A 25,534-nucleotide genomic window follows, 5' to 3' on the forward strand; every position below is an offset into this window, starting at 1 on the left:
TCGGAGGTGCGGGGCGGCCGCGGGGAGGAGGCTTCCCCCGTGTGCGGGGCTGCGGGGACACGCGGGGTGGGGTCGGGGCAGGACGGGCAGCCCGGGGAGCGGTGCGGAGGGTCGTGTCCCCTGGGGGGGCCGTGGGGGAGGGCAGTGGGTGCGGGGCGCCTGTGGACGGGGACCGGGGCCAGGCTGGTGCCAGGCGGGGGGTGGGGGGCAGGGCTGGTAACGCTGTGGGGGGAGGGGGGCACAGTTGGGGCCACGGGGACCTCAGGGCGGCCGTGGGGGACGCAGGGAGGGAGGCTTTGCTCGAGTCTACGACTGTTGGGAGACATTGGAGATGTGCGGGGTCTGCGTGTCCTTGGCTGAGGGAGCTGGGCCCACGCGCAGGGCACTGGGGGGCCATGGGGGGATCTGTCTCAGGTCTCCCACCCCGCGGTGACGTCTATGCCATCCCCTTCTCCGCAGACCAGACGCTGTGGACAGGCGCCGTGCGTGAGCCCTGGCCGCAGCAGGGGAGCCCTCTCTGGGGAGCCACGTGTGCTGCACTGCAGCCCGGGGAAGCCCCCACGGCCCTTCCTGTCGCAGCCCTGCTGCAGCCGCAGGTGTCGCTGGGGTGCCGGGCGGGCGCAGGGGGGCTGCGGGGCAGCACACGTCCCTCGCGTCGTCCAGCCCAGGACCGGGTGCGTGGCCCCACAGCCCCCGGCACCGCAGGGGGCAGGAGAGCAGGCGCTGCAGGAGGAGCCGGCCCGACGCCAAGGCCGGGGGCTGCGGGCAGGAGGACATGCCGGCCATGCAGCCCCCTGCTCCGGCCGGGCTCCTCGCGGAGCCCCCCCAGCTCGCAGCGGGGCACGACCTGCCCGGCCCAGAGACCTGGCGGCAACGTTTCCGGGGCCTGGGCTACGGGGAAGCCGCGGGGCCGCGGGAGGTTTGCAGCCGCCTGCAGGAGCTGTGTGTGCTCTGGCTGGAGCCCCAGCGCCGCAGCAAGGAGCAGGTGCTGGAGCTGGTGGTGCTGGAGCAGTTCCTGGCCATCCTGCCCCCGGGGATGCGGAGCCAGGCACGGGGTCATGGTGTGAAGACCTGCGCTGAGGCCGTGGCCCTGGCTGAGGGGTTTCAGCCGGGTCAGGGGGAGGATGAGGCGCTGCAGGTGAGAGTGTTGCACCTCCATGTGCTGGCACAGCGTCCCCTCCCAGCCCCATCACTCCCACATCCCGGCTCAGCACTGACATGTCTTCCTCGTCCCCAGGTCACAGTGAGCGTGAAGGTCGAGGAGGGGCCCTCCGACGAGATGCAGCCCCCGGGGGCCCTGCAGGACCCTGGTGATCCCTGCCCGGAGCAGCCAAAGGCCCGCTGTGAGGACAGACCTTTGGAGGAGTCTGGACAGAGGGAAATCCCGGGGCGTCAGGACAAGCCACCTTGCATCCCCATAGAGGAGCCCTCACAGGAGTTAGGTGAGGTTTAGGATGGAGATGTGCATGCCTGAGTGACTGTCCTGCAGCCTGGGGCAGACACTCAGTTGTGACAGCTGTAATGTAGTTAACCATGTGGCTGGGTTGGGACAGACGTGATCCCTGGGGGTGGGCAGCTTCTGGGCTGAGACCCTGATCGTTCCCCCTGCACGGGTACAGCACACAGGCTGCATCATGCTTTGGCCTTGTTGTGCTGCCACAATAACAACCTATTTTGTATTTCACATCTCAGCCGTCAATGTTCACTGCCCCTTCCTCATGCCCCTGTGAGCTCTCTCTGCCCAATAAAGGGCTGGTGCAGGTGCCAGGAAACTGGGACTCCCCAGTGGCCTCTGGCTGGTTTGGGTGCAGCTAACCCAGGCCTGTGTCCTGCTGCAGACTCCCCTGAACCGGAGCAGACCCAGGAGCTGTCAGCAGATGAAAGCTGCTCAGGCTGGTGGCTAAGACAAGACTCGATCCCAGGGGCAGGGAAGAGGCGGTGGGTCTCCACTCTCCAGCAGCATGAGCACCGTCCCTCGGTGCAGAAATCTCCCTTCCACAACATGGTGGTGGGGTCAGTGCTCCACAGATCAGCAGTTCTTGTTCATGTGCCCAGGAGCAGACCGACTTTGCATTTCCCCTCCCCTGCCCTTAGCAGGTGGGTCTGATATGGCCCCAGCATCGCTTGAGCTGCTTTCCCCAGGAGCGATGGCCCTGCAGGCTCTGTCGTGGTGCTGTGATCACCTCCCCACGCTGGGCCAGTGTTACAGGGGCTCATCTCCAGCCTCATGCCTGTGGAGGTCTGTTAGCAAGAGCTGCGGGATTCTGAGTCTTCCTTCTCCCCCCTCTTCCACACACTGAAGCCTCCGTCTCCTCAGTCCCATGCCAGTGCAGGAGACTCGCAGGGCTTTCCCCGTGCCAGCAGCACCAGGGCTCACGTGTGCCCTCCCTTCCCCACCCGCAGGTGCTGGGACCCTGCAGAGAGCTGAGCAGCAGCCTGCTGAAGAGGGGCCGGTGATCCTGGAGCTGTGGAGGACGTGTGCAGGGAGCCTGGAGGAGAGGAGCTCCCTGACCCCTGAGCCAGGCCAAGTGCAGAAGGGGCAGGGCAGGCCTCCAAAGCAGGAGGAGAGCTTGGAGGTGAGCAGGGCACCCAGTTCACTTGTGGTGGGGAGTACAGGTGGGGCAGAGCGCAGGAGGAGCCTGGGGTGCTGTAAAGAATTTGGGGAGCAGAGAGACCTGAAGTGTGTGAAGCTTGCATTGATGGAGGCTGCAAACACCCCAAGCTGCATGAGCAGGAGCTCCCTCCCAAGTGCAGATACCAGGGGTGCTGGCGCGGGCAGGCCGGGTTACAGTGCGTGGGGCCAGGGCTCCCTGCCTCTAAACATGCTGCCCAGGCTGCCCCAAAGGACTGAGCAAAGAGAGCGGGATGAGCTGGGCTAAGGTTAGCACATGAGCTCCTGTGTCCACAGCTGCATCCACATCACATGTCTGCTGAAGACTGGGGAGTTGTGTCCCCTTACCTGTCATGGCTAAGACTGCAATTCATGGTAGTACCCAGTGATTGCAGCGGGGGGCTGTGGGGGCCGGGGGCAGCTGGCGCAGGAGACACTGATGGTGCAACGCTTGTGCCTGCAGCTCTGGGAGGTGTTCGAGGACGTGGCCGTGTATTTCACACGGAAGGAGTGGGAGCTGCTGGACGATGAAGACAAGGTGCTTTACCAGGAGCAGATGCTGAAGAATTACCAAGCCCTCGTTTCCCTGGGTAAAGCTCTGGGTCTTGCTTCCCCCCGAGATATGTGAACTCTGCAGTTTTTTGTAGTCATCTCCCTGTTTCAGCAGTCTCATCCTCATGGACTTTTGGCTGGAGGTTTAAATCCCCTTCCTCCCCACTGCCCTGTCAGCGGTCAGGCCTCCCTCACATTTCAGACTGAGATCTCCTTCATTTGATCTAGCCACCTTCACTTGTCCCTTTCCCGTTCTTGTGACTCCTGGTTCTTCCATATGCAGCAGTTTCTTGGCAACACAATCTCCCTTTGCCTTCTCAGCACGTTCACGTCATCTCCAGGTCATTGTGCATGAATGCACTAAGAGCTGTTCCTCGGGGGAGGATTCTGATATCTTCCCTGTCTGATTTAGCGAGTCCTCTCCAGACATTTAACAATCCTAGCATGCTCCATCCTGTGATATCTAAATTCCCTTTCTCCTGTCACTATGACCCAGCAGAATTTAATAGAGAATTTACCAGCCTCTGCTGCTACAACAGTGGGATGATGCATTTCCTCAACTGCTCCTCTAGTGACGTGTACACGAGATGTAACCTAGGTTTGTCTTCCAAGAGGGCCCTGGAAGCTCCTGTCCACATTCCTTCCTAACATCCGTAGACAGGAGGCTCTGGCTTTGCTGTATTTTTTTGAGCCTATGCTCTCCAGCTTCCTCTGCCACTCACGAAGTTTTCTTGTGCTTTTCCTAAAATCCCTCTGCTGATCGGATGCCCATCATTATGATGACAAGAAGTGGGCTAGCTGCAGGACCTAGGGAAAACCAGTTTTCCAGAGTATCTCTAATACAGGGGCTTGTACTGGCTTTTGTGTGCAGGCTTGCGGTACAGAGCTTTTACTTGGTCAGTTTGCTTTTCTGATGCTTTGTTTCCCTTCCCTTTCCCTCAGAGGATTCCCTTAGGAAAGTGCTTCAATGTTTTGTCCCGCTTTGCAAAGACCATCTAGACCATTTCTAAATTATGGCCTTTCACATGCTGTGAAATGTCTTTTGGCCATCTTTTGTCCATATCCACGACTCCCAAACTCTTTGTGTTCAACCCTGCAGCACTTGCCAACCAGTGTATTCATCACCACTCTTGGGATGATCCTTCCAATGGACAAGATGATTGCTATGTTGCAGCTACAGTTAATTTTGAAATCATCCTTTCCTGTCTCTGGTGATGATGATGTCCCCTAAAATTATCATTGTCGTCCACCTGTCATGGATGCTTTTCACTGCCATGAGTCCCTTCACTAAGCTCATTTTCACTTCTTTTCCTGGAATTACACTGATAAGATAAATGTTATGCATCCATAAGTGTGTCCAATATCTCATAGATTCATAGATGTTAGGGTTGGAAGGGACCTCAATAGATCATCGAGTCCGACCCCCTGCATAGGCAGGAAAGAGTGCTGGGTCTAGATGACCCCAGCTAGATGGTTATCTGACCTCCTCTTGAAGACCCCCAGGGTAGGGGAGAGCACCACCTCCCTTGGGAGCCCGTTCCAGACCTTGGCCACTCGAACTGTGAAGAAGTTCTTCCTAATGTCCAATCTAAATCTGCTCTCTGCTAGCTATTGGCCATTGTTTCTTGTAACCCCCGGGAGCGCCTTGGTGAATAAAACCTCACCAATTCCCTTCTGTGCCCCCGTGATGAACTCAAAGGCAGCCACAAGGTCGCCTCTCAACCTTCTCTTGCGGAGGCTGAAAAGGTCCAGTTTCTCTAGTCTCTCCTCGTAGGGCTTGGTCTGCAGGCCCTTAACCATACGAAGGGCTTTTCTGGACCCTCTCCAGGTTATCCGCATCCCTCTTGAAGTGCGGCACCCAGAACTGCACGCAGTACTCCAACTGCGGTCTGACCAGCGCCCGATAGAGGGGAAGTATCACCTCCTTGGACCTATTCGTCATGCATCTGCTGATGCACGATAAAGATCCCTTTCCACCTCTGTGCCACCCAGCAGGTCATTCCCTAGGCTGTAGGTGTGCTGGACATTTTTCCTCCCTAGGTGCAGCACTTTGCATTTCTCCTTGTTGAACTGCATTCTGTTGGTTTCTGCCCACTTGTCCAACCTATCCAGGTCTGCTTGCAGCTGTTCCCTGCCCTCCGGCGTGTCCACTTCTCCCCATAGCTTTGTGTCATCTGCAAACTTGGACAGAGTACATTTCACCCCTCATCCAAGTCACTGATGAAGATGTTAAAGAGTATCGGTCCAAGGACCGAGCCCTGCGGGACCCCACTGCCCACACCCTTCCAGGTCGAAACTGACCCATCCACTACGACTCTCTGGGTGCGACCCTCTAGCCATCTCGTCTTTTTGGTACCTTGAAAACTGAAAGCTTTGTTTTTTCCTTCCCAGTACATCGTAGATCACAGCATCTCTTCACCGGTCCCTGGTGACTCTTGTCATTTTAATACCCTTTCTAAATTGGGAGTAGTTGGTGCTTTGTTTCCTATGTCCATTCCTCATCCACCTGGGTGATGAGGACTGCCATCTTGTGAGGGCTTCTCCCTGCAGTGCCCTCTCTTTTATCTTAAATGCCATTTTCCCTTGTCCATCAAACCCCTAGCAGACACCTTGGGTTCACTGGATGCATTCCCGAATGCTGGTTGGATTCTGCATCCCGTATCCAGTCACAAATGCTCTTTAACCACTGCCCAAACAGGCTATCGAGGTCCCACACCTGACTTAATCTGCAGCATCCAGCAAGGACGGGTGGATCTTTGGACCTGTGCTGATGAGGACCGTGGGGAAATGTCAAGATCGGAGGACCTGCTGCCAGGTGAGTTGTGGCTGTCCCTTTCACCCTACTCTGCTGTCAGTAAAGCTCCATGGCCCGAGTGCCAGCGGGACCTGGGAAGTGCGGTCCTGCTCTGTGCTGCCATTGCTGTGTGCTGGCCTCAAACACAGTATATTCTGAGGGTAGTTTCAAGGCTAGCCATTATGAAGCGCTATTTCACTGTCAGGGCGGCTAGGACCTGGAACCAACTTCCAAAAGAAGTTGTGCTGGCTCCTTCCCTGGGGGTCCTTGACCCCAGTACTCTTTCCTGCCACAGCAGGGGGTCAGACTAGATGATCTCCTCAGGTCCCTTCCGACCCTACCAACTATGAAACTATATTATGCTGTAATGCAGGGGCGGGCAATTATTTTGGCTGGAGGGCCGTTTAAGCAGTTTTGGTGAGCTGTCAAGGGCCGCAAGTTTGGCCCCATCCCCTGATTGCCATCTTGGGACCAGATGTCCTGTCCTAACCTCTGACCTTTACCACCAGAATTCCCTCCCCTTGTCCCCAAATGTACTCCTTTTGGGAAGGGGATTAGACATCTTGGAACTGGAAAAAAAAGCCAAAAACCAATTGTATACTAAAATTTAAATATCCATAATAATATATTTTAATTTTATTTCAAAAACTTATTTTTGCCCTGAATTGTGAGTGTCTTTGTTGTGTATCTATAGGAATGAGTGCATAATAACTCAGAAAGAAGCCTTACTTTTGTATATTATACAGAGTGTGGAGTATTAGAGGTGCACCAATGTATCGGTCTGATATCAGATCAGCACTGATATAAAGAAAATTGAGTGTATTGGAAATAGGCCTGATGCGGCCAATAATTTAGCCGATCAATACCTGTGCGTACAGGGTTTGTGTGGGGCTGTGGGGTTCATGGAGAGGGAGGGTGGCTGGGGGTCTGTGTGGTGTGTGCATGTAGCAGTTTACAGGGCTTCCCCTAGAGGCTTGTGGGTGTGAGTGTAGGGGAGGGTGTGGGGTTTGTGGCTGCATGATTGTGTGGGGGATGGTGTGGTTGTGGGGTTTATGTTGAAGGATTTGAAGGTATGTGGGGTGTGCATGGGAGCCCCTGTCCCCGCCCTGTCCCGCAACAGCCCAGAGCCCATATACCTGTGGCTTGTTCCCCGCCGCAGCCAACAGCGCACAGCCCCAGCATGGCCCGTGCCTGTTCCTCCTGGACTTGGGACTTTCAACTGACCTGGGCATGCAGAATGGCTAGGACAGCTCCTTCTCACTGCCACTCCTGCTGCCCTGAGCTCCATGGTAACAGTGGGGACCACTGCTTGCAGCCCCAACTCCATGCGCCCCAAGCCAGCTCCAGGCTTGTGCCTCCAGGCTGAGCCATAGCAGCAGCTGGGCAGAAACTTGCTCATTGTGTTCGGGAAAAGCAGTCCCTCCCCCTTGCTGCTGCCAGGCAGTGTTTGGTGCTGCTGCCAGGCAGTGTTTGGTGCGGCTCCCTGCACTGTACTAGTTTTCTGAGTGACTCGGTCACCACTGCCTCTGAGGTGTGCCCTGCGGCTGCTCTGTGCTGCCACTGCTACTCTGCTGGGCAGCTCGGAGGTGGCGGTGATGTGGTAGAGACTCGGCAGCTCCATGTGGGCTGCTTTTGCCTTGCACTGAGCAGCAGTTTCTCTCCCACGCTATCACTGCTCTGCCGGACAGGCAAGCCAGGAGCTGCTGCGGAGCACACGGCATTAGGGCTGCGTGTACTGGTACCTGCCGCTGTGCCCCGGCCTGCAGCCAGAAGGAGCTGTGGCTGCCCACGCAGCCTAGGAAGCCAGCTCAGCTGCAGAGTCATGCCAGCCCCATTTTGTGCCCAGCAGGCAGCATGATGTGGTACAGCCAGGCGATGCCTCAGTCAGGTGGGACCAAGAAAGTTCTGGTGGGGAAGGACGTGTTTAAATCAGGAGGTGCAGATGATCTCCACCCCAGGGTGGTGAGGGAATTGGCATGGGTCGTCGCAGGGCTCCAGCACGGTTTTACGAGCACTCGTGGTACTCTGGTCAGGTGCCAGAGGACTGGAAAAAGGCCACTGTGGTCCCCATTTTTAAAAAAGGGAGGAAGGAGGACCCAGGTATCTGTAGGCCCGTTAGTCTTACCTTGGTCCTGGGGCAGCTGTTTGACAGAATTATCCAGGAGCACGTCTGCGAGGGGCCGGCAGGGGAGATTTTGCTCAGGGGCAACCAACATGGGTTCACTAGAAGCAGGTCCTGTCAGACCAACCTGGTTGCCTTTACGACCAAGTCACAAAATCCTTGGATGCAGGTGTCGTGGTGGACATAGTCTTTCTGGACTTTAGGAAGGTCTTCCACACTGTCTCTTACTCCATTCTCATTAAAAAATTAGGAGATTGGTGTCAATGCCTACAGAGTCAGATGGGTTGCCAGTTGGCTGGAGGGCCGCACCCAAAGAGTGGTGGTGGACGGGTCTTTTTCTACCTGGAGGGATGTGGACAGTGGGGTCCCCCAGGGCTCGGTCCTCGGGCCCACATTGTTCAACATCTTCATAAGCGAGTTAGGCAAGGGGGTGAAAAGCACCTTTTTCAAATTCGTGGACCACACTAAGATGTGGGGAGAACTGAGCACGCTAGAAGGGAGGGACATGCTACAACTAGATCTGGACAGATTACAGGGTAGGCAGAGGAGAACAGGATGGGTTGCAACACTGACAATTGCAGGGTCCTGCACCTAGGGGGAAAGAACCAGCAGCATGCCTGTAGGCTGGGGAGCTCCCTTCTCATCAGCACAGTGGCAGAAAAGGATCTTGGAGTCAATAATTATTGATTCCAAGATGAACATGGGCCGCCAATGTCAGGATGTGGACAGTAAGGCCAACTACACCTTGTCATGCATCCACAGATGCATCAGGGGCAGGGCCAAGGAGGTGATCCTCCCCCTCTATGGGACATTGGTCAGGCCACAGTTGGAGTACTGCATGCAGTTCTGGGCGCTGCACTTCAGGAGGGATGGGGACAACGTGGAAAGGGTTCAGAGAAGAACCACCCGCATGATCAGGGGCAGCAGGGCAGGCCCTAAGAGAAGAGGCTACAGGACCTGAACCTGTTCAGCCTCCACAAGAGAAGGCTGAGAGGGGATCTGGTGGCTGTCTATAAACTTACCAGGGGACCAGCGGGAATCGGGGGAGTCCCTGTTCCCCCAAGCACTACCCGGAGTAACTAGGAATAATGGCCACAAGTTGATTGCAAGTAGGCTTGGGGTAGACATCAGGAAGCACTACTTCACTGTCAGGGTGGCTAGGATCTGGAACCAACTTCCAAGGGAAGTGGTGCTCGCTCCTACCTTGGGGGTCTTCAAGAGGAAGCTAGATAATCACCTAGCCAGGGTCGTTTGACCCCAGCATCCTTTCCTGCCCATGGCAGGGGGTTGGACGTGATGATCTGCTCAGGTCCCTTCCAACCCTACCTACTATGAAACTATGAACCCTCTGTGTGCTGACAAAGCCCTTCCATAGGCCTGATGCAGGCCACGGGCCGTATTTTCCCCACCCGACTGTAATGTTGTTCCCACTCTCTGAAATTGAACTATGTGGAAACAAGCAATTCTTCCCTTCTTCTCCTTCTAATGACACATGTTAGGGCACAGTCAGGTTTGCTGTCTTGATTGTTGTCCCAGATCTCATTTCCGTGGCCTGCCACGATCTCAAGTTGCCATCTTCACTCAGCAAAGTAAGCATTCATTAGCTAGCGCAAGGTAGCCATACCTGTGAAACACCCTCTCCTGGGGTATGATGGGATTTGTAGTCCCCCATTGAAATCAGCATGGTTATACAGAGGTTTTGTGTAGCCATTCCTGTTGGTTAAGAAAGAAGCTGCAGCTGTGCCTGGCTGCTTCTGGTCAAGTTGACCTGGACCCCTAGAAGAGTTTCTTCATGGTCTCAGGCTGCATTAAATGGCTCCGTGGCACGGGTGGGATTCCTAAGGTTTCAGGTTGTGGGGGGAAGTGAATCCCCCATGGTTCGCATCAGAATTGTCCCCTCCCTGTTTTGTCTCTGGGGCCTTGAGTGTCAGGAAGCCTGAGTCTCAGCGCAGAGTCCTGGTTCAGGGTTGTGCCTAGGCCCTTTGAAGACTTGTGTGACATGGAGGCCTTCTGGGACCGGTCAGCAGAGGAAAGCTCCAGGGGTGCATTCCCTGCACAAGAGCTTTTCCTGGAAGCAGGCAGGAAGCACAGCCCTGCTTCTTTCCTCAGAGTAGAGCGCCACGCCTCTACATCCTCCCCTCATCCTGAGCCCATTAGAGCAGGAAGCTATTCTGGCACTGCCCTAACACACACATCCCACATGTGCTTGCCTCAGCAGGGCTTGAGGTGATGGTATGGACAGCTGGGCCAGAAACGGAGAGTCGGGCTCTGAACTGCACTGAGTAGGGAACATTAGCCCAGCACAGGGACTTGTCCCACTCTCACCGCCAGCGCTTCAGGTTTTGGCAGGAAGACCTTGTTTTCTTGAGGAAGCATAAGTGCCAAGGTCCAAGCCTGCTCTGAAGCCCATCCCAACATAAGGGCCCAGCAATGTTTGCCCTTTGCCAGGAGGGTAGGGACTAATTTGGAGTTCCTCTTCCCCATGCAGGAGATGCCTGCCTGCTGAGCAGAGCTGAGGAGCAGCCTCCTGTGGAAGAGTCTGCAGACCTGGAGCCAGCGCAGGCTTCCCCAGGGAGTTTGGGTGAGATGGACTCCCTGAGACCTGAGAAGGAGCGATGCCACGAGAGTCAGGGAAGGCCCCAAAAGCAGAAGAAGAAGGTAGCCATGAGCCAGGTACCATCTCTACTTGGGCATGAGGGTGGAGACGGGCCAGAACCTAGAAAGAGACCGGGTGCGGGCAAGAATTTGTGGAGTTGAGAGATCTAAAGAGCCACTGGAAAGATGTACTGCATGCAAGCAAAAGCAGTGGGGAGGGTCTCGGAGGGAAGCAGGAGCTCACTGCCCAGCACAAGGGCAGAGCTGAGTCCTACCTGAAGGTCAGGAAAACTTTTAAGTGCCCATCATTCCTGGCTCTTCACAAGGTAAGGTAGACTGGGGAGAAGTCCTATGTATACACCAAGTGTGGGAAGAGCTTCACCTGCCTCTCTGCCTTGGTTGCTCAGTGCCAGATCCATTCTGGAGAGCCACCCCACCACTTCAACAGACCTGGTCAAGTACCTACATGTGCAGGTGGGAAGCATCAGGCACAGCTGTGAGAAGAGTGACGAGACCTTCACCCCTTTTTTCTCCCCGTCTCAGGACCGGTGCATCCCCCAAGGGAGGAAAACACACCACTGCACTGAGTGCAGGAAGAAGTTCATCTGCTTACAAGACCTGTCTCAGCACAAGTGTGTGCAGCACCACTGCACCAAGTGTGGGAAGAGATTCAGGCAGCTCTCCGACCTTGCAAGGCACCTGTGCATGCACACAAAGGAGCAGCGACTTCAATGCTCAGAGTGTGGGAAGAGCTTCGCTCACTCCTCCAGCCTGGCTAGGCACCAGCGTATCCACACAGGGGAGAAGCCACATCAGTGCTCAGAGTGTGGGAAGAGCTTCACTCAGTCCTCCACGCTGACTCGGCACCAGCGTGTCCACACAGGGAAGAAGCCACATCAGTGCACAGTGTGTGGGAAGAGGTTCACTCAGCCCTTTAAACTGGCTCAGCACCAGCGTATCCACACAGGAGAGAAGCCATATCAGTGCTCAGTGTGTGGGAAGAAGTTCACTCAGTCCTCCAGCCTGGCTCACCACCATCGTGTCCACAGAGGAGAGAAACCACATCAGTGCTCGGAGTGTGGGAAGAGCTTCACGCAGTCCTCTGACCTGACCAAACACCGCCTTGTCCATGCAGGGGCGAAACCATATCGGTGCTTGGAGTGTGGGAAAAGCTTCAGCATATCCTCTACCCTCACTCAGCACCAGCGTATCCACATAAGGGAGAAGCCACATCAGTGCTCAGAGTGTGGGAAGAGCTTCACTTACTCCTTCAATCTGACTCAGCACTTGCTTACCCACACAGGGGAGAAGCCATATCAGTGTTCAGAGTGTGGGAAGAGCTTCACTCACTCCTCCACCCGGGCTCGGCACCAGCTTATCCACAGGAGGGAAAAGCCATACCAGTGCTCAGACTGTGGGAAGAGCTTCACCCTATCTTTCGCTCTTGCTCAACACCAGCGTATTCACACAGGGGAGAAGCCACATCGGTGCTCAGAGTGTGGGAAGAGCTTTGCTCAGCAATCCAGCCTGGCTCACCACCAACGTATCCACACAGGGGTGAAGCCACATAAGTGTTCGGAATGTGGAAAGAGCTTCCCCCGATCCTCCAGCTTGGCTCGGCATCAGCTCACCCACACAGGGAAGAAGCCACATAAGTGCTCAGAGTGTGGGAAGAGCTTCATCCGATCCAGTCACCTGGCCGAACACCAGCTTATCCACACAGGGAAGAAGCCACATAAATGCTCTGAGTGTGGGAAGAGCTTCACCCGATCCTCCCACCTGTCTCGGCACCAGCTCACCCACACAGAGAAGAAACCACATTAGTGCTCCAAGTGTGGGAGGTTCTTTCTCCAGTCCTCCAAACTGGCCCAGCACCAGTGCATCCCTATCTGGGAGTGTCTATAATTCTGCCAGCAATACAGTTATGGTTTGGGGATGTATACCTGCTCAGCATTCACCAGTGTCTGCATCCAGGGAATCAGTCTCATGTTGGTGCACTGCAGCAACAGTTCACCCTTCGTTCAGCCTTTCAAAGACACTGCAAAACCCAAAGGACACAGAGGCTGGCCTCCCTTGTTTGATATGGGTGAGGGGTTAAAAGGAGACACTTCAGGCAGAGGCCAGCCCGGATAATGGGGGAACCTGTGAGGAGATGATCTTTGCATCAGCCTTGGAGCCTGTGCCCTCCACATCATTCCCTAAAAGCAGGCAGTGCTCCCAGGGGGAGAAGTGGTGCCTTCACAACAGGTGCCCTACCCAAGACAGCTGGCTCCAAGTGGCACTGTCTTTGGTGGACTCCTATTTCGACTTCCCTGCTGGCCCCAGGGTTCTTGTATGTGAGCCTCTAGAGTTGTAGGAAGGAGGACATTTATTTCTGGGGAAGCATTCCCTGCTTTCCACCCTGAGCATGCCTTTCCTCCCCACTGCATCACCTGTCTCCCAGGCCTGCACATGGCCATCGCGGTCTGCAAGAAACTGCTACTGCCACCCTGTGAGCCCAGTTTGGCAGGTTTTTCCTTCTCAGCCCCACATCAGAACTGAGCACCACCAGGTGCCAGCTGCCCCTCTTTCCCTCCATGCCATTCTCTATAGCAGCTTCCTTGGTAATCAAGCCCCACAACTTAATATGATACCTCTGTGCTTGGTTTCTACTTCCTCTCAAGAACTGTGAAATGCAATAATAGGGGTAAAGGAGGTGCAGCCTGTGACAGGTCCTGCCTCTTGTGTGGAAGGGTGGGGAAAGAATGAAGGTATCCTCTGGGTGAAATGCAGCATGTTTTAATCTCCCAGTGAAAATATTATGGCTTCCCTCCTTGTGCCAAAGCCATCTGGCTGCATGCGTGTTCTGTAGGAGCCGCTCCAAGAGGTTAATAATCCATCCTGCAGAAAAGGCCCTGGGGGTTAATGTGGGCAAGAAGCTGACCACAAGCCAGCAGTGTGTCCTTGTTGCCAAGAAGGCTAAGGGCATACAGGGCTGCACTGGCAGGTGTGTTGCTGGTAGCTCAAGGGAAGTGACTCTTCCCCTCCATTCAGCACTGGGGAGGCCACTTCTGGAGTCCTGTGTCTGGTTTTGGGCCCCCACTACAGAAAGGATATGGACACATTGGAGAGTCCATCAGAGGGCAACAAAATGGTGAGAGGGCTGGGGGACAAGACTTTGAGGAGAGGCTGAGGGAACTGAGCTTATTTAAACTAGCAAAGAGAAGACTGAGATGGATTGAATAGCAACCTTCAGCTTCCTGTAGGAGGGTTCACAAGAGGATGGAGCTGGACTGTTCTCAGGTGTGGCAGATGGCAAAACAAGGAGCAATGGTCTCAACTTGCAGCAAGGGAAGTTGAGGTCCGATTGTAGGAAGTATTTTTTCACTGGGAGGGTAGTAAAACACTGGAAGAGGTTACCTGGAGAGGTGGTGAAAGCTTCATCCTTGGAGGTTTTCAAAACCTGGCCAGACAAAGGCTTCACTGGGATGATCTAGTTGGGCTGGTCCTGCTTTGAGAAGGGGGTTGGGCTAGATGTGACCTCCTGAGGTCCCTTCCAACCCTAATTTTCTATAATTCTTTAGAGGAATGCCTGTTCTATACATTTGGGGGTATTAGTTATAGCCCTGTTGGTCTTCCCTGCCATGCATTTGCATTTTCACGGACCTGCATGTTGGCTTGTTGATTCCACTCAGGAGAGCCCACAGACACCAGCATTCTCACCCTATGAGTGCATAAGTGTGTTTGTTCCTGAAAGCTTGTAAAGAACAGGCAGTAGAGGCAGGGTCCTGACTTGCACAGAGCCTGGGGGCCACTCCCCGGCACCGCACCATTGTAGGAACCTGCCAGGCTGCAGTTGTCCCATGGCCCAGCCTGGCCAGGGCCCCATTCCCTGTGACTTTGCCTCAGCTGGGCCTGGTTGTGGGGCAGTTGGAACCCGGTGGCTTGTGGGGGAGTGTGACGTGGTAGAGCCAGTGGGGAGGAACGTCCCACCTCTTCCAGTGGATGCAGCAGTGGGAGCTGCCTGCCCATGGCCTTGGAGGATCTGCCAGGCTCCGATAGCCCCACAGCCCAGCCTGACCACAGCCTGTACCACCCCCTCTCCCCCCCCCCCACACTCTGGGAACAGGCCGGCAGAGCCTCAGCCCCACTACCCCCCACTCCACGGCCCTTCCCTTGGCAGTGGCACCGGCGGCTCCCCCTCCCTGCCAGCTGTTGTTGGGGGGGCACAGCGCAGTGCGCCAGCTCCCTGGCTCCCGACTGCCTCCACCCCCTCCCCTGAGCCCCATCACAGAGTTGTGCATGTGTCCACCATGGCCAGCTAATCACCACCTGCCCTCTTGGCAGCATATGCGCGGCTGACCTGGAGTGTTACAGACACACGGACGGAAGGGCTAAGGCTTATATTAAAATATTACCAGTCCTATGAATGCACTTCTCTGTCAGCTGGCCAGGCATCACAGAGCTGGGTGGTTCCCCAAACAAAGATCAGATGTCTTTCAGTCTTCAGACTCAATCAGGATCGGCGAGGAAGCAGCTTGTTTTTTCTCTTTTCAAGGTGATGGTTTGTATAGACTTTTAGTCATGTAGCCACCACTTAGGTAAGTTTTTGTTTTGCATCAACAGGTTTCTCTTTTTTATGGACATTGCTTTGTGTCCTCTTTCTATCCACACTGTCCTCCTCAGTGCCAGGGTCCTCCTGATTCAGATATGGGTGGGATATGTGCTAATAGGCTGTTTTGTCGGACTTTTCACAGCACCATTTGGGAAGAAGGGGAGCATTCTTTAGTGGTGAAAGAACAGGGTAGGGGCTATTTAGAAAATCTGGACATGTAAAAGTCTATGGGGTCAGGTGCAATGCAGCGGAGGTCCTGATGATCACCCCAGAGTGCTGAGGGAATTAGCAGAGGTCATTGCAGGACCCCTGGCATGGCTTTACGAGCACTTGTGGTGCTCTGGTGTGGTGCCGGAGGACTGGAAAAGATCCAATGTGGTCTCCATTTTCAAAAACGTGAGGGCGGAGGACCTAGGAAACTACAGGCCCGTTAGTCTTAGCTCAGTCCCGGGGAAGCTCTGTGAGAAAATTATCCTGGAGCACATCTGCAAGGGGCAAGCAGGGAAGGTGATGCTTAGGGGCAACCAACATGGGTTCATTCGAGGCAGGTCCTGTCAGTCCAACCTGGTGGCCTTCTACAATTAGGTCACAAAATCCTTGGACACAGTTGTCATGGTGGACGTAGTCTTTCTGGACTTTAGGAAGGCCTTCGGCACTGTCTCTCACCCCATTCTCATTAAAAAATTAGGCAACTAGCATCAATGCCTACACAGTCAGGTGAGTTGCCAATTAGCTGGAGGGCTGCACCCAGAGAGTGGTGGTGAATGAGTCTTTTTCGATCTGGAGGGATGTGGGCAGTGGGGTCCCCCAGGGCTCGGTCCTCAGACCCGCACTGTTCAACATAGAATCATAGAAGTTGGGTCGGAAGGGACCTTGTAGATCTTCAAGTCCGAACCCCTGCCTGGGCAGGAGGAAAATTAGACCCAAATGACCCCAGCAAGGTGTTCATCTAGCCTCCTCTTAAAGACCCCCAGGGTAGGAGCCAGCACCACTTCCCTTGGAAGTTGGTTCCAGATCCTAGCCATCCTGACTGTGAAGTAGTTCCTACGGATGTCTAATCTAAACTTACTCTCCAACAACTTGTGGCCGTTATTCCTCGTTATCCCGGGTGGTGCTAGGGGAAACAAGGTCTCCCCCAACCCTTTCTGGTCCCCCCTAGTGAGTTTATAGATGGTCACCAGGTCCCCCCTCAGCCTTCTCTTGTGAAGGCTGAACAGGTTCAGGTCCCATAGCCTCTCATTGTAGTTTCTGCCCTGCTGTACCCGGATCATGCGGGCAGCCCTCCTCTGGACCCTCTCAATGTTGGCCACATCCCTCTTGAAGTGGGGTGCCCAGAACTGGACACAGTACTCCAGTTGTGGCCTGACCAGTGTTGCGTAGAGGCAGAGGATCACCTCCTTGGCCCTACTTGAGATGCACCTGTGGATGCATGTTAGGGTCCAGTTAGCCCTGCCTACCGTGACCTCACGTTGTCGGCCCATGTTCATCTTGGAGTCAGTGATGACTCTGAGATCCCTTTCTGCCTCCATGCTCTCAAGAAGGGAGTTTCCTATCTTATAAGTGTGCTGCCGGTTACTACTGCCCAAGTGTAGCACCCTGCACTTGTCAGTATTGAAACGCATCCTGTTTTTGTTAGCTCACCCCTGCAACCTATCCAGGTCTCTCTGCAGTCTTTCCCTCCCTACTAGCGTGCCCATCTCACCCCAAATTTTGTTATCATCAGCAAATTTGAACAGGTTGCTTTTCACCTTTTCGTCCAAATTGCTGATAAGTTGATAACATCTTCATCAGCGACTTGGATGAGTGGGTGAAAAGCTCCTTGTTCAAATTTGTGGACCACACTAAGATGTGGGGAGAAGTGGGCACACTAGAGGAGAGGGACAGGCTGCAATCAGATCTGGACAGGTTACAGGGGTGGGAGGATGAGAACAGGATGGGAGTCAATACTGACAAGTGCAAGGTGCTGCACCTGGGGAGGAAGAACCAGCAGCACACCTACAGGCTGAGGAACTCCCTTCCCAACAGTGCAGAGGCAGAAAAGGATCTTGGTGTCATTACCGATTCCAAAATGAACATGGGCCGACAGTGTGGGGACGCGGTCAGGAAGGCCAACCGCACCTTGTCGTGCATCCACAGATGCATCTTGAGCAGGTCCAAGGAGGTGATCCTCCCCCTCTATGCGGCACTGGCCATGCCACAGTTGGAGTACTGCATCCAGTTCTGGGCACCGCACTTCAGGAGGGATGTGGACAACATAGGGTCCAGAGGAGAGCCACTCGCATGGCCAGGGGCAGCAGGGCAGGCCCTATGAGGAGAGGCTACAGGACCTGAACCTGTTCTGCCTTCACAAGAGAAGGCTGAGGGGGGATCTAGTGGCCGTCTATAAACTTACCGGGGGGGACCAGTGGGGAACGGGAGAGTCCCTGCTCCCTGAGCACTATCAGGAGTAACTAGGAATAACGGCCACAAGCTGATCGAGAGTAGGTTCAACTTAGACATCAGGAAGCACTACTTAACAGGGCAGCTAGGATCTGGAACCAACTTCCAAGGGAAGTGGTGCTGGATCCTACCCTGGGAGGTTTTAAGAGGAGGTTGGATAATCACCTAGTCGGGGTCAATTGACCCCAGCACTCTTTCCTGCCCATAGCAGGGGGTCGGACTTGACGATCTGCTCAGGTCCCTTCCGACCCGACCAACTATGAAACTATGGAGGGTGCTGAGAGATTTTGCTGATGTGATTGCAGAGCCACTGGCCATTATCTTTGAAAACTCATGGTGATCAGGGGAGGTCCTGGATGATTAGAAAAGGGCAACTCTAGTGCCCATCCTTAATAAAAGGAAAAGGAGGATCCAGGGAACTACAGACCAGTCAGCCTCACCTCAGTCCCTGGAAAAGTCATGAAACGGGTCTTCAAGGAATCCATTTAGAAGAATTTGGAGGATAAGGTGATTGGGAACAATCAGCATGGATTGACCAAGGGCAAGTCATGCCTGACCAACCTGTTTGCCTTCTATGATAAAATGGCTGGCTCTGTGCATGCAGGGAAAGCAGTGGACAACATATCCGTTGATTTTAGCAAGGCTTTTGATAGTCTTCCCACAGTGTTCTTGCAAGCAAGCTAAGGAAGCTGAGTTGGATGAATGGGCTGTAAGGTGGACAGAAAGCTGGCTGGCTCATCAGATTCAATGATGGCTCAAGGTCTAGTTGGCAGCCAGGATCTTGTAGAGTGGCCCAGGGGTTGGTTATAGGCCTGGTTCTGCTCAGCATCTTCCTTAATCTGGAAGAAGGGATGGAGTGCCCCCTAAGCAAGTTCACTGATGACACCAAACTGGGGGGAGTAATAGATACACCAAGGAGTGAGGCTAGGATTCAGAGTGAACTTGACAAATTGAAGGATTGGGCCAAAAGAAATTGCATGAGGTCCAAAAAGGACAAGTGCCAAGTCCCGTACTTAGGATGGAACAATCCCAGGCACGTTACAGGTTTGGGGCCAATGAGCAGCTCCGCAGAAAAGGCCCTGGGGTTACGCTGCTATATGGAATGTGCCTTTAAGGGGCCTGCAGTGGAACGGTCCAGTTTTTCCCTTGATGCCCTGTAGGTTTGGCTTGTTGATGCGTGTGGTTCTCCCTGCAAGCTGCAAGCATGTTTGTGCTGCTGAATCCTGTTTCCTAATAAAAGCTGTTTATCATCCTGCCTGTGTCTGCTGGATTCTGACTCGAGGACTAAAAAAAAAATAATGGAGCATTTCAAACCTCCACCTTTACTGGAAATCTTGGGGAGAACTGAAGGAGATGGGAACAACATTCGATTATACCTTGCAGTTTATACGATTATAGAAAGGCCGAGGAAGAGATGGAGGATTATAAAATTGCAGTCATGCTTCACTGCGTTGGGGACAAAGCCCTCAAAATTGACAGCGACACGTAAGGGGTGTTTACAAACCCTAATAACAAAACCCTTACAGAGCTGTTTGCAGCACTGAAGAACTACTGTGAACCCAGAAATAGCCTGTTTTTTAAAGGTATCAGTTCTGGCAACTTAGCTACAACCAGGCTGCAGGCACACGTTTTTGTTACAGAGCTCAGAAATTGAGCACAGAATTGTGAATTTGCACCTGCTGAGGATGTTATGTTGAGGGACAACGTTGTCTTCAGCATAACTGACAGCAAACTCAAGGAAAGGCTTCTGGAAACCTCTCCCTCACCCTAGAAAAGGCTGTGGGTATCTGCAGAGCAAAGGCTCTCACAAGTGCCCAGGTTTGTGTTATGTCTGCAGACACAAACCTATGTGGAGCTGAGCAAAAGTGAAACTGCCATAGCAATTTGCAAAAGCAAAACAGACCTCTAATGAAGTTTCTGCCACAGGAGGGCCATTGAGCTTCAAGAGGCAAAGTTTACAACAGCTGTGGAAGTGCACATAAGCCAAGATCCTGCCCAGCTTTCGGGGAACCTTGTTACCAATGCTCTCAAGTGAACCACTTTGCAAAAATGTGCAAATCAAAGGGAGAGGCTCCAAAGTTTGTAAATGGAGTCAGTACCCTATATGCAGGCACAATGTCAGCAAAGCAGCACTCGCAGACCTTTGATAACCTGAATCCCTGGTATAGTACAGTTATGATTGCTGACTTGCCAGTCTATTTTAAGTTAGATACTGAACAGAAGCACCCGCTATTCTGGTAGATGTAGCAAAGGCCCTGCAAGGCAAAGTACGCAAGACTCATGCTCCTACTACATTGGTTGCATTTGGCAGTGCACACATCAAACCAAAAGGTGCAGTCATTGCACACAGCAAATCTGGTGCTAATAAATCTAATTTAACCTTTTAAATTATTGTAACGGACAATAGTGACCCACCTATACTTGGTAGGGTGGCATGCACCACCTTAGACCTTATCAGATGAGTCCATGGCATGGCCCAGACACTACCTACAACCAAGGCAGACCTTTTAAAACTATATCCGGATGTTTTTGAAAGCTTGGACCAATTTTCTAGTACCCACCACAGCTATGTCGACCTGGTGGTACCACCAATTGTGCATGGGTGTAGAAAAATTCCCTGTGCAACCCTAGGCAAGTTGAAGACCACCCTCCAAATGCTGGAAGCTATGGGAGTCATTATGAAGGTCACCGGCTTCGGAAGTGGTGTCTCGAGGCAGGCTTCGGCTTCCTGGACAATGACCCGCACATCACGACGAGGGACATGCTCAGCTGGGATGGGCTTCACCTGTCCCCCAAAGGTAAGCGTGTGTTTTCTTCTAGGTTGGCGGATCTCCTCCGGCGGGCTTTAAACTAGGCTCGTCGGGGGGAGGGGAGTACGAGGGCAGGGGAAGCTGTGGACCACCAAACCATGTGGCTCCCACAAGGACAGCCCAGCCTGAAGAAGGAGAACATTGGGAACCTGAAAGCCATGGGGAGGCCAGCACTACAGAACAGGTAAGAAACAAGAAGGTAAGAAACAATGGGCCCCATGGGACTTGGAGCGGGGGGGGGCAGCAAAGGCACCAGTCGCAGGGCTCAAGTGCCTATATACTAATGCTAGGAGCATGGGGAACAAGCAGGATGAACTAGCGCTCCTGCTTGCACCAAACACATATGACTTAGTGGGGATAACGGAGACCTGGTGGGATTCATCCCATGACTGGGCGGTACATATTGAGGGCTATAGATTGTACAGAAAGGACAGGTCGGGGAAGAAAGGTGGGGGGGGGTTGCACTTTATATCAGTGAGCAATACACATCAACCCTCATCAAGACAGAATCCGAGGTTGAGGAAGTAGAAGGATTGTGGGTTAGGCTACATGGGGGGCAAGGAAAAAGGGATTTGGTGGTAGGGGTCTGTTACAGACCCCCACACCAAGGGGAAGAAATAGATGCGGGGCTCCTGAGGCAACTCTCGGAGACCATAAAAGCTAAAGAGGCGGTAGTCATGGGGGACCTAAACTACCCGGACATCTGCTGGGAGACGCAGACAGCAAGGTCCCATCGCTCACGCAGGTTTCTAACCTGTGTACAGGGCCTCCACCTGACACAGGAGGTGCATGGTCCCACTAGGGGGAATGCCATACTGGATCTGGTATTGGCAACGGGAGATGACATGATAGGGGACCTCCAGATCGGTAGCTATCTGGGAGACAGTGACCACCTTATAATAGAATTCAACATAAGACGGTGAGTGGGTAAGGTAACTAGTAGGGTGAAAGTGCTAGACTTTAGGAAAGCTGATCTCAATGCACTCAGGCGATTAGTCAAGGAAGCACTGCAGAGTAGGAGTTTTGATGGGATGGGTGCCCAAGAAGGGTGGCTGTGCCTAAAGGAAACGAGCCTTCGGGCACAAAGCATGATGATCCCCGAGCGAGGCAAAAGAGGGAAAGGGGCCAGGAGGCTTCCATGGCTGACCAGAGAAATCCAGGGCAGCCTAAGGGCCAAAAGGGGAGCACATAAAAAGTGGAAACAGGGTGAGATCACTAAAGATGAATATACCTCCTCTGCTCGTGCTTGTAGGGAGGCAGTTAGGCGGGCCAAAGCTACCATGGAGCTGAGGATGGCAACCCAAGTAAAGGAAAACAAGAAATTGTTTTTTAGATATGTTGGGAGTAAAAGGAAGGCCCAGGGAGGAATAGGACTGCTGCTAAATGGGCAGAAACAATTGGTGACAGATAGAGGGGACAAGGCTGAACTCCTCAACGAGTTCTTTGCCTCAGTGTTCCTAAGTGAGGGGCACGACAAGTCTCTCACTGGGGTTGTAGAGAGGCAGCAGCAAGGCGCCAGACTTCCATATGTAGATCCTGAGGTGGTGCAGACTCACTTGGAAGAACTGGATGCCTTTAAGTCGGCAGGCCCGGATGCGCTCCATCCGAGGGTGCTGAAGGCACTGGCCGACATCATTGCAGAGCCACTGGCGGGAATATTCGAATGCTCGTGGCGCACGGGCCAAGTCCCGGAGGACTGGAAAAGGGCTAACGTGGTCCCCATTTTCAAAAAGGGGAGGAAGGAGGACCCGGGCAACTATAGGCCGGTCAGTCTCACCTCCATCCTTGGTAAAGTCTTTGAAAAAATTATCAAGGCTAACATTTGTGAGAGCCCGGCAGGGCAAATTATGCTGAGGGGAAACCAGCATGGGTTTGTGGCGGGCAGATCGTGCCTGACCAACCTAGTCTCTTTCTATGACCAGGTTACGAAATGCCTGGACACAGGAGGAGGGGTGGATGTTGTATACTTAGACTTCAGGAAGGCCTTCGATACGGTATCCCACCCCATACTGGTGAACAAGTTAAGAGGCTGTGATGTGGATGACTGCACAGTCCGGTGGGTGGAGAATTGGCTAGAGGGTCGCACCCAAAGAGTCATGGTAGATGGGTCGGTCTCGACCTGGAAGGTTGTGGGCAGTGGGGTCCCGCAGGGCTCGGTCCTTGGACCGATACTCTTTAATGTCTTCATCAGCGACGTGGACGAGGGAGTGAAATGTACTCTGTCCAAGTTTGCAGATGACACAAAGCTATGGGGAGAAGTGGACATGCCGGAGGGCAGGGAACAGCTGCAGGCAGACCTGGATAGGTTGCACAAGTGGGCAGAAAACAACAGGATGCAGTTCAAGAAGGAGAAATGCAAAGTGCTGCACCTAGGGAGGAAAAATGTCCAGCACACCGACAGCCTAGGGAATGACCTGCTGGGTGGCACAGAGGTGGAAAGGGATCTTGGAGTCCTAGTGGACTCCAAGATGAACATGAGCCGGCAGTGTGACGAAGCCATCAGGAAAGCCAATGGCACTTTATCGTGCATCAGCAGATGCATGACAAATAGGTCCAGGGAGGTGATACTTCCCCTCTATAGGGCGTTGGTCAGACCGCAGTTGGAGTACTGCGTGCAATTCTGGGCGCCACACTTCAAGAAGGATGCGGATAACCTGGAGAGGGTACAGCGAAGGGCAACTTGTATGGTCAAGGGCCTGCAGACCAAGCCCTACGAGGAGAGACTAGAGAAACTGGACCTTTTCAGCCTCCGCAAGAGAAGGTTGAGAGGCGACCTTGTGGCTGCCTGTAAGTTCATCATGGGGGCACAGAAGGGAATTGGTGAGGATTTATTCACCAAGGCGCCCCCGGGGGTTACAAGAAACAATGGCCACAAGCTAGCAGAGAGCAGATTTAGACTGGACATTAGGAAGAACTTCTTCACAGTTCGAGTGGCCAAGGTCTGGAACGGGCTCCCAAGGGAGGTGGTGCTCTCCCCTACCCTGGGGGTCTTCAAGAGGAGGTTAGACGAGTATCTAGCTGGGGTCATCTAGACCCAGCACTCTTTCCTGCTTACGCAGGGGGTCGGACTTGATGATCTATTGAGGTCCCTTCCAACCCTAACATCTATGAATCTATGAATAAGCCCACACTGTGGGTCAATAGCTTTGTGGTCACACAATAGACGATGGTTCACTACAACTTTGTCTAGACCCATGAGACCTCAACAAGGCAGTGTTGAGTCTGCACTTTTCTATTACCACTGTAGAGGATGTGCAGAAAAGCTTGTCTGGTAAAAAGCTGTTCACCATTCTTGAAGAAAGGATGGCTATTGGAAAGTCATATTGGACAAACAGTTGGCAGAGCTGTGTACCTTTAACACCCCATGGGGACGCTACCACTTCAATCACCTTCCCTTTTGTATTAAGTCAGTTAGTGAAGTATTCGAACAGAAGAATTATGAGCGCTTTGGTGACATTCTGGGAATCCACATAATCACGGATGACATGCTCATTGTGGCAGCTACTGATGAGGAGCATGACACTACCCTGAAACAAGTCCTGGAGAAAGTAAAGTTTAATAAGAACAAAATGCAATTTTTAGTCAACAGCATTAGGTATATGGGCCATATCTTCTCAAAAGATGGTGTCAAACCAGGTGATGACAAAGTGGAGGGCATCAACAGGATGCCCCCTCCAACAGACCAGTAAGGCCTTCAAAGACTCCTTGGAACCATTCAGTACTTGGCAAAATACATTCCACATGAGTCCAGCCTGACAACCTTGCTGAGAGCACTTCTCAGGAACAACATTATCTGGCAATGGGGACCTGAGCATCAGGCAGCCCTGGATAAACTCAAACCATCACATTGGCCCCTGTACTCAGGTACTTCAACCCAGCAGAGCAGCTGCAAATCCAAGCCGACACATCCAAAGATAGCCTAGGAGCACATTTATTTCAGCTGAATCAACCAATTGCTTATGCTTCGAGGGCTCTAACACAATCCGAGAGAAATTATGCGCAGATTGAAAAAAAACTTCTGGCAGTTGCCTTCCCATAACAAAGTTCAACCAGTATGTGTGTGGCACCCAAGTACGGGTCCAGTTGGACCACAAACCCCTGGAAGTGATTTTTGCAAAGCCCATAGGAAAGCCTCCGGCATGGCTACAGAGGATGCTGTTGCAGCTCCAAAAATGACATCCAGATTCTCTATATCGAAGGCAAAGACATGTTAGTGGCTGACACGCTTTCTAGGGCCACAACGCTTGCCCCTCCTCCTCAGCCTGATCTTTTCCACTCAGAAAAGGTGGTTAATGGTCTGCCTGAAATGGAACCACTTGGTGGCCAGTTACTCCAGCAGTTACAGGAGCACATGAAGGCTGACATGGAATTACAAGCCCTTAGAGCTCAGCATCTTAATGGATGGCTGAACTGGCAAAAACAAGTGAGACCTAAACTAAAGCCCTACTGGCCTCTCAGAGACCAAATCTGGATTTAGGATGATTTCCTTATAATTGATCTAAATATAATCATTCAACGTGGTGCGAGGACCACTTGATGGGGTCCATCAAAGCATATAAAGGTTGAGAGCGTGAGCTTGACAAATCATGTATTGGCCTAAGATGAATGCCCACATGGAGCAATGGATTGCAAATTGCACACCTTGTCAAGAGCTGCAACCCAGTACTCAGAAAGAGCCCCTGATCTCACATGAGATCCCAGACCTGCTTTGTATAAAACTGACAGCGGGCATTTTTAACCTACAGGGACAGTCTTATTTGATAATAGTCGACTAATACTCCAAGTACCCTGAAGTTTTGTACCTGCAAGACAAAATGGCTGGGATGGTAGTCACCAAAATGAAGTCTGTGTTTGCTCACCATGGCATACCTAAAGAAATTGTTTGTGGTCACGTGCAATTTGCAAGTCACATGATGAAACAGTTTGCAATTGACTGGGGCATAACCATCACCCACTGTCATCCGGGTTACCCACAATCCAATGGTCGGGCTGAATGCACAGCTCAGACCATCAACTC

General features: G+C 53.1%; 1 protein-coding gene across 1 annotated transcript; it reads left to right on the plus strand.

Annotated features, from left to right (window-relative positions):
• Positions 1 to 255: 255 nt before the first annotated feature.
• LOC102567853 (zinc finger protein 135) lies at positions 256 to 13,501 on the plus strand. Its single transcript, XM_014595814.3, has 7 exons — positions 256 to 1,138; positions 1,238 to 1,442; positions 2,404 to 2,576; positions 3,075 to 3,201; positions 5,862 to 5,978; positions 10,568 to 10,752; positions 11,218 to 13,501. The coding sequence occupies exons 1-7, from the start codon at positions 776 to 778 to the stop codon at positions 12,496 to 12,498; spliced, it is 2,451 nt and encodes an 816-aa protein (XP_014451300.1). The 5' UTR covers positions 256 to 775; the 3' UTR covers positions 12,499 to 13,501.
• The last annotated feature ends 12,033 nt before the right edge of the window (positions 13,502 to 25,534 follow it).

This window comes from Alligator mississippiensis, chromosome 2 (assembly GCF_030867095.1).
Source record: "Alligator mississippiensis isolate rAllMis1 chromosome 2, rAllMis1, whole genome shotgun sequence".
Classification (NCBI taxonomy): domain Eukaryota; kingdom Metazoa; phylum Chordata; order Crocodylia; family Alligatoridae; genus Alligator; species Alligator mississippiensis.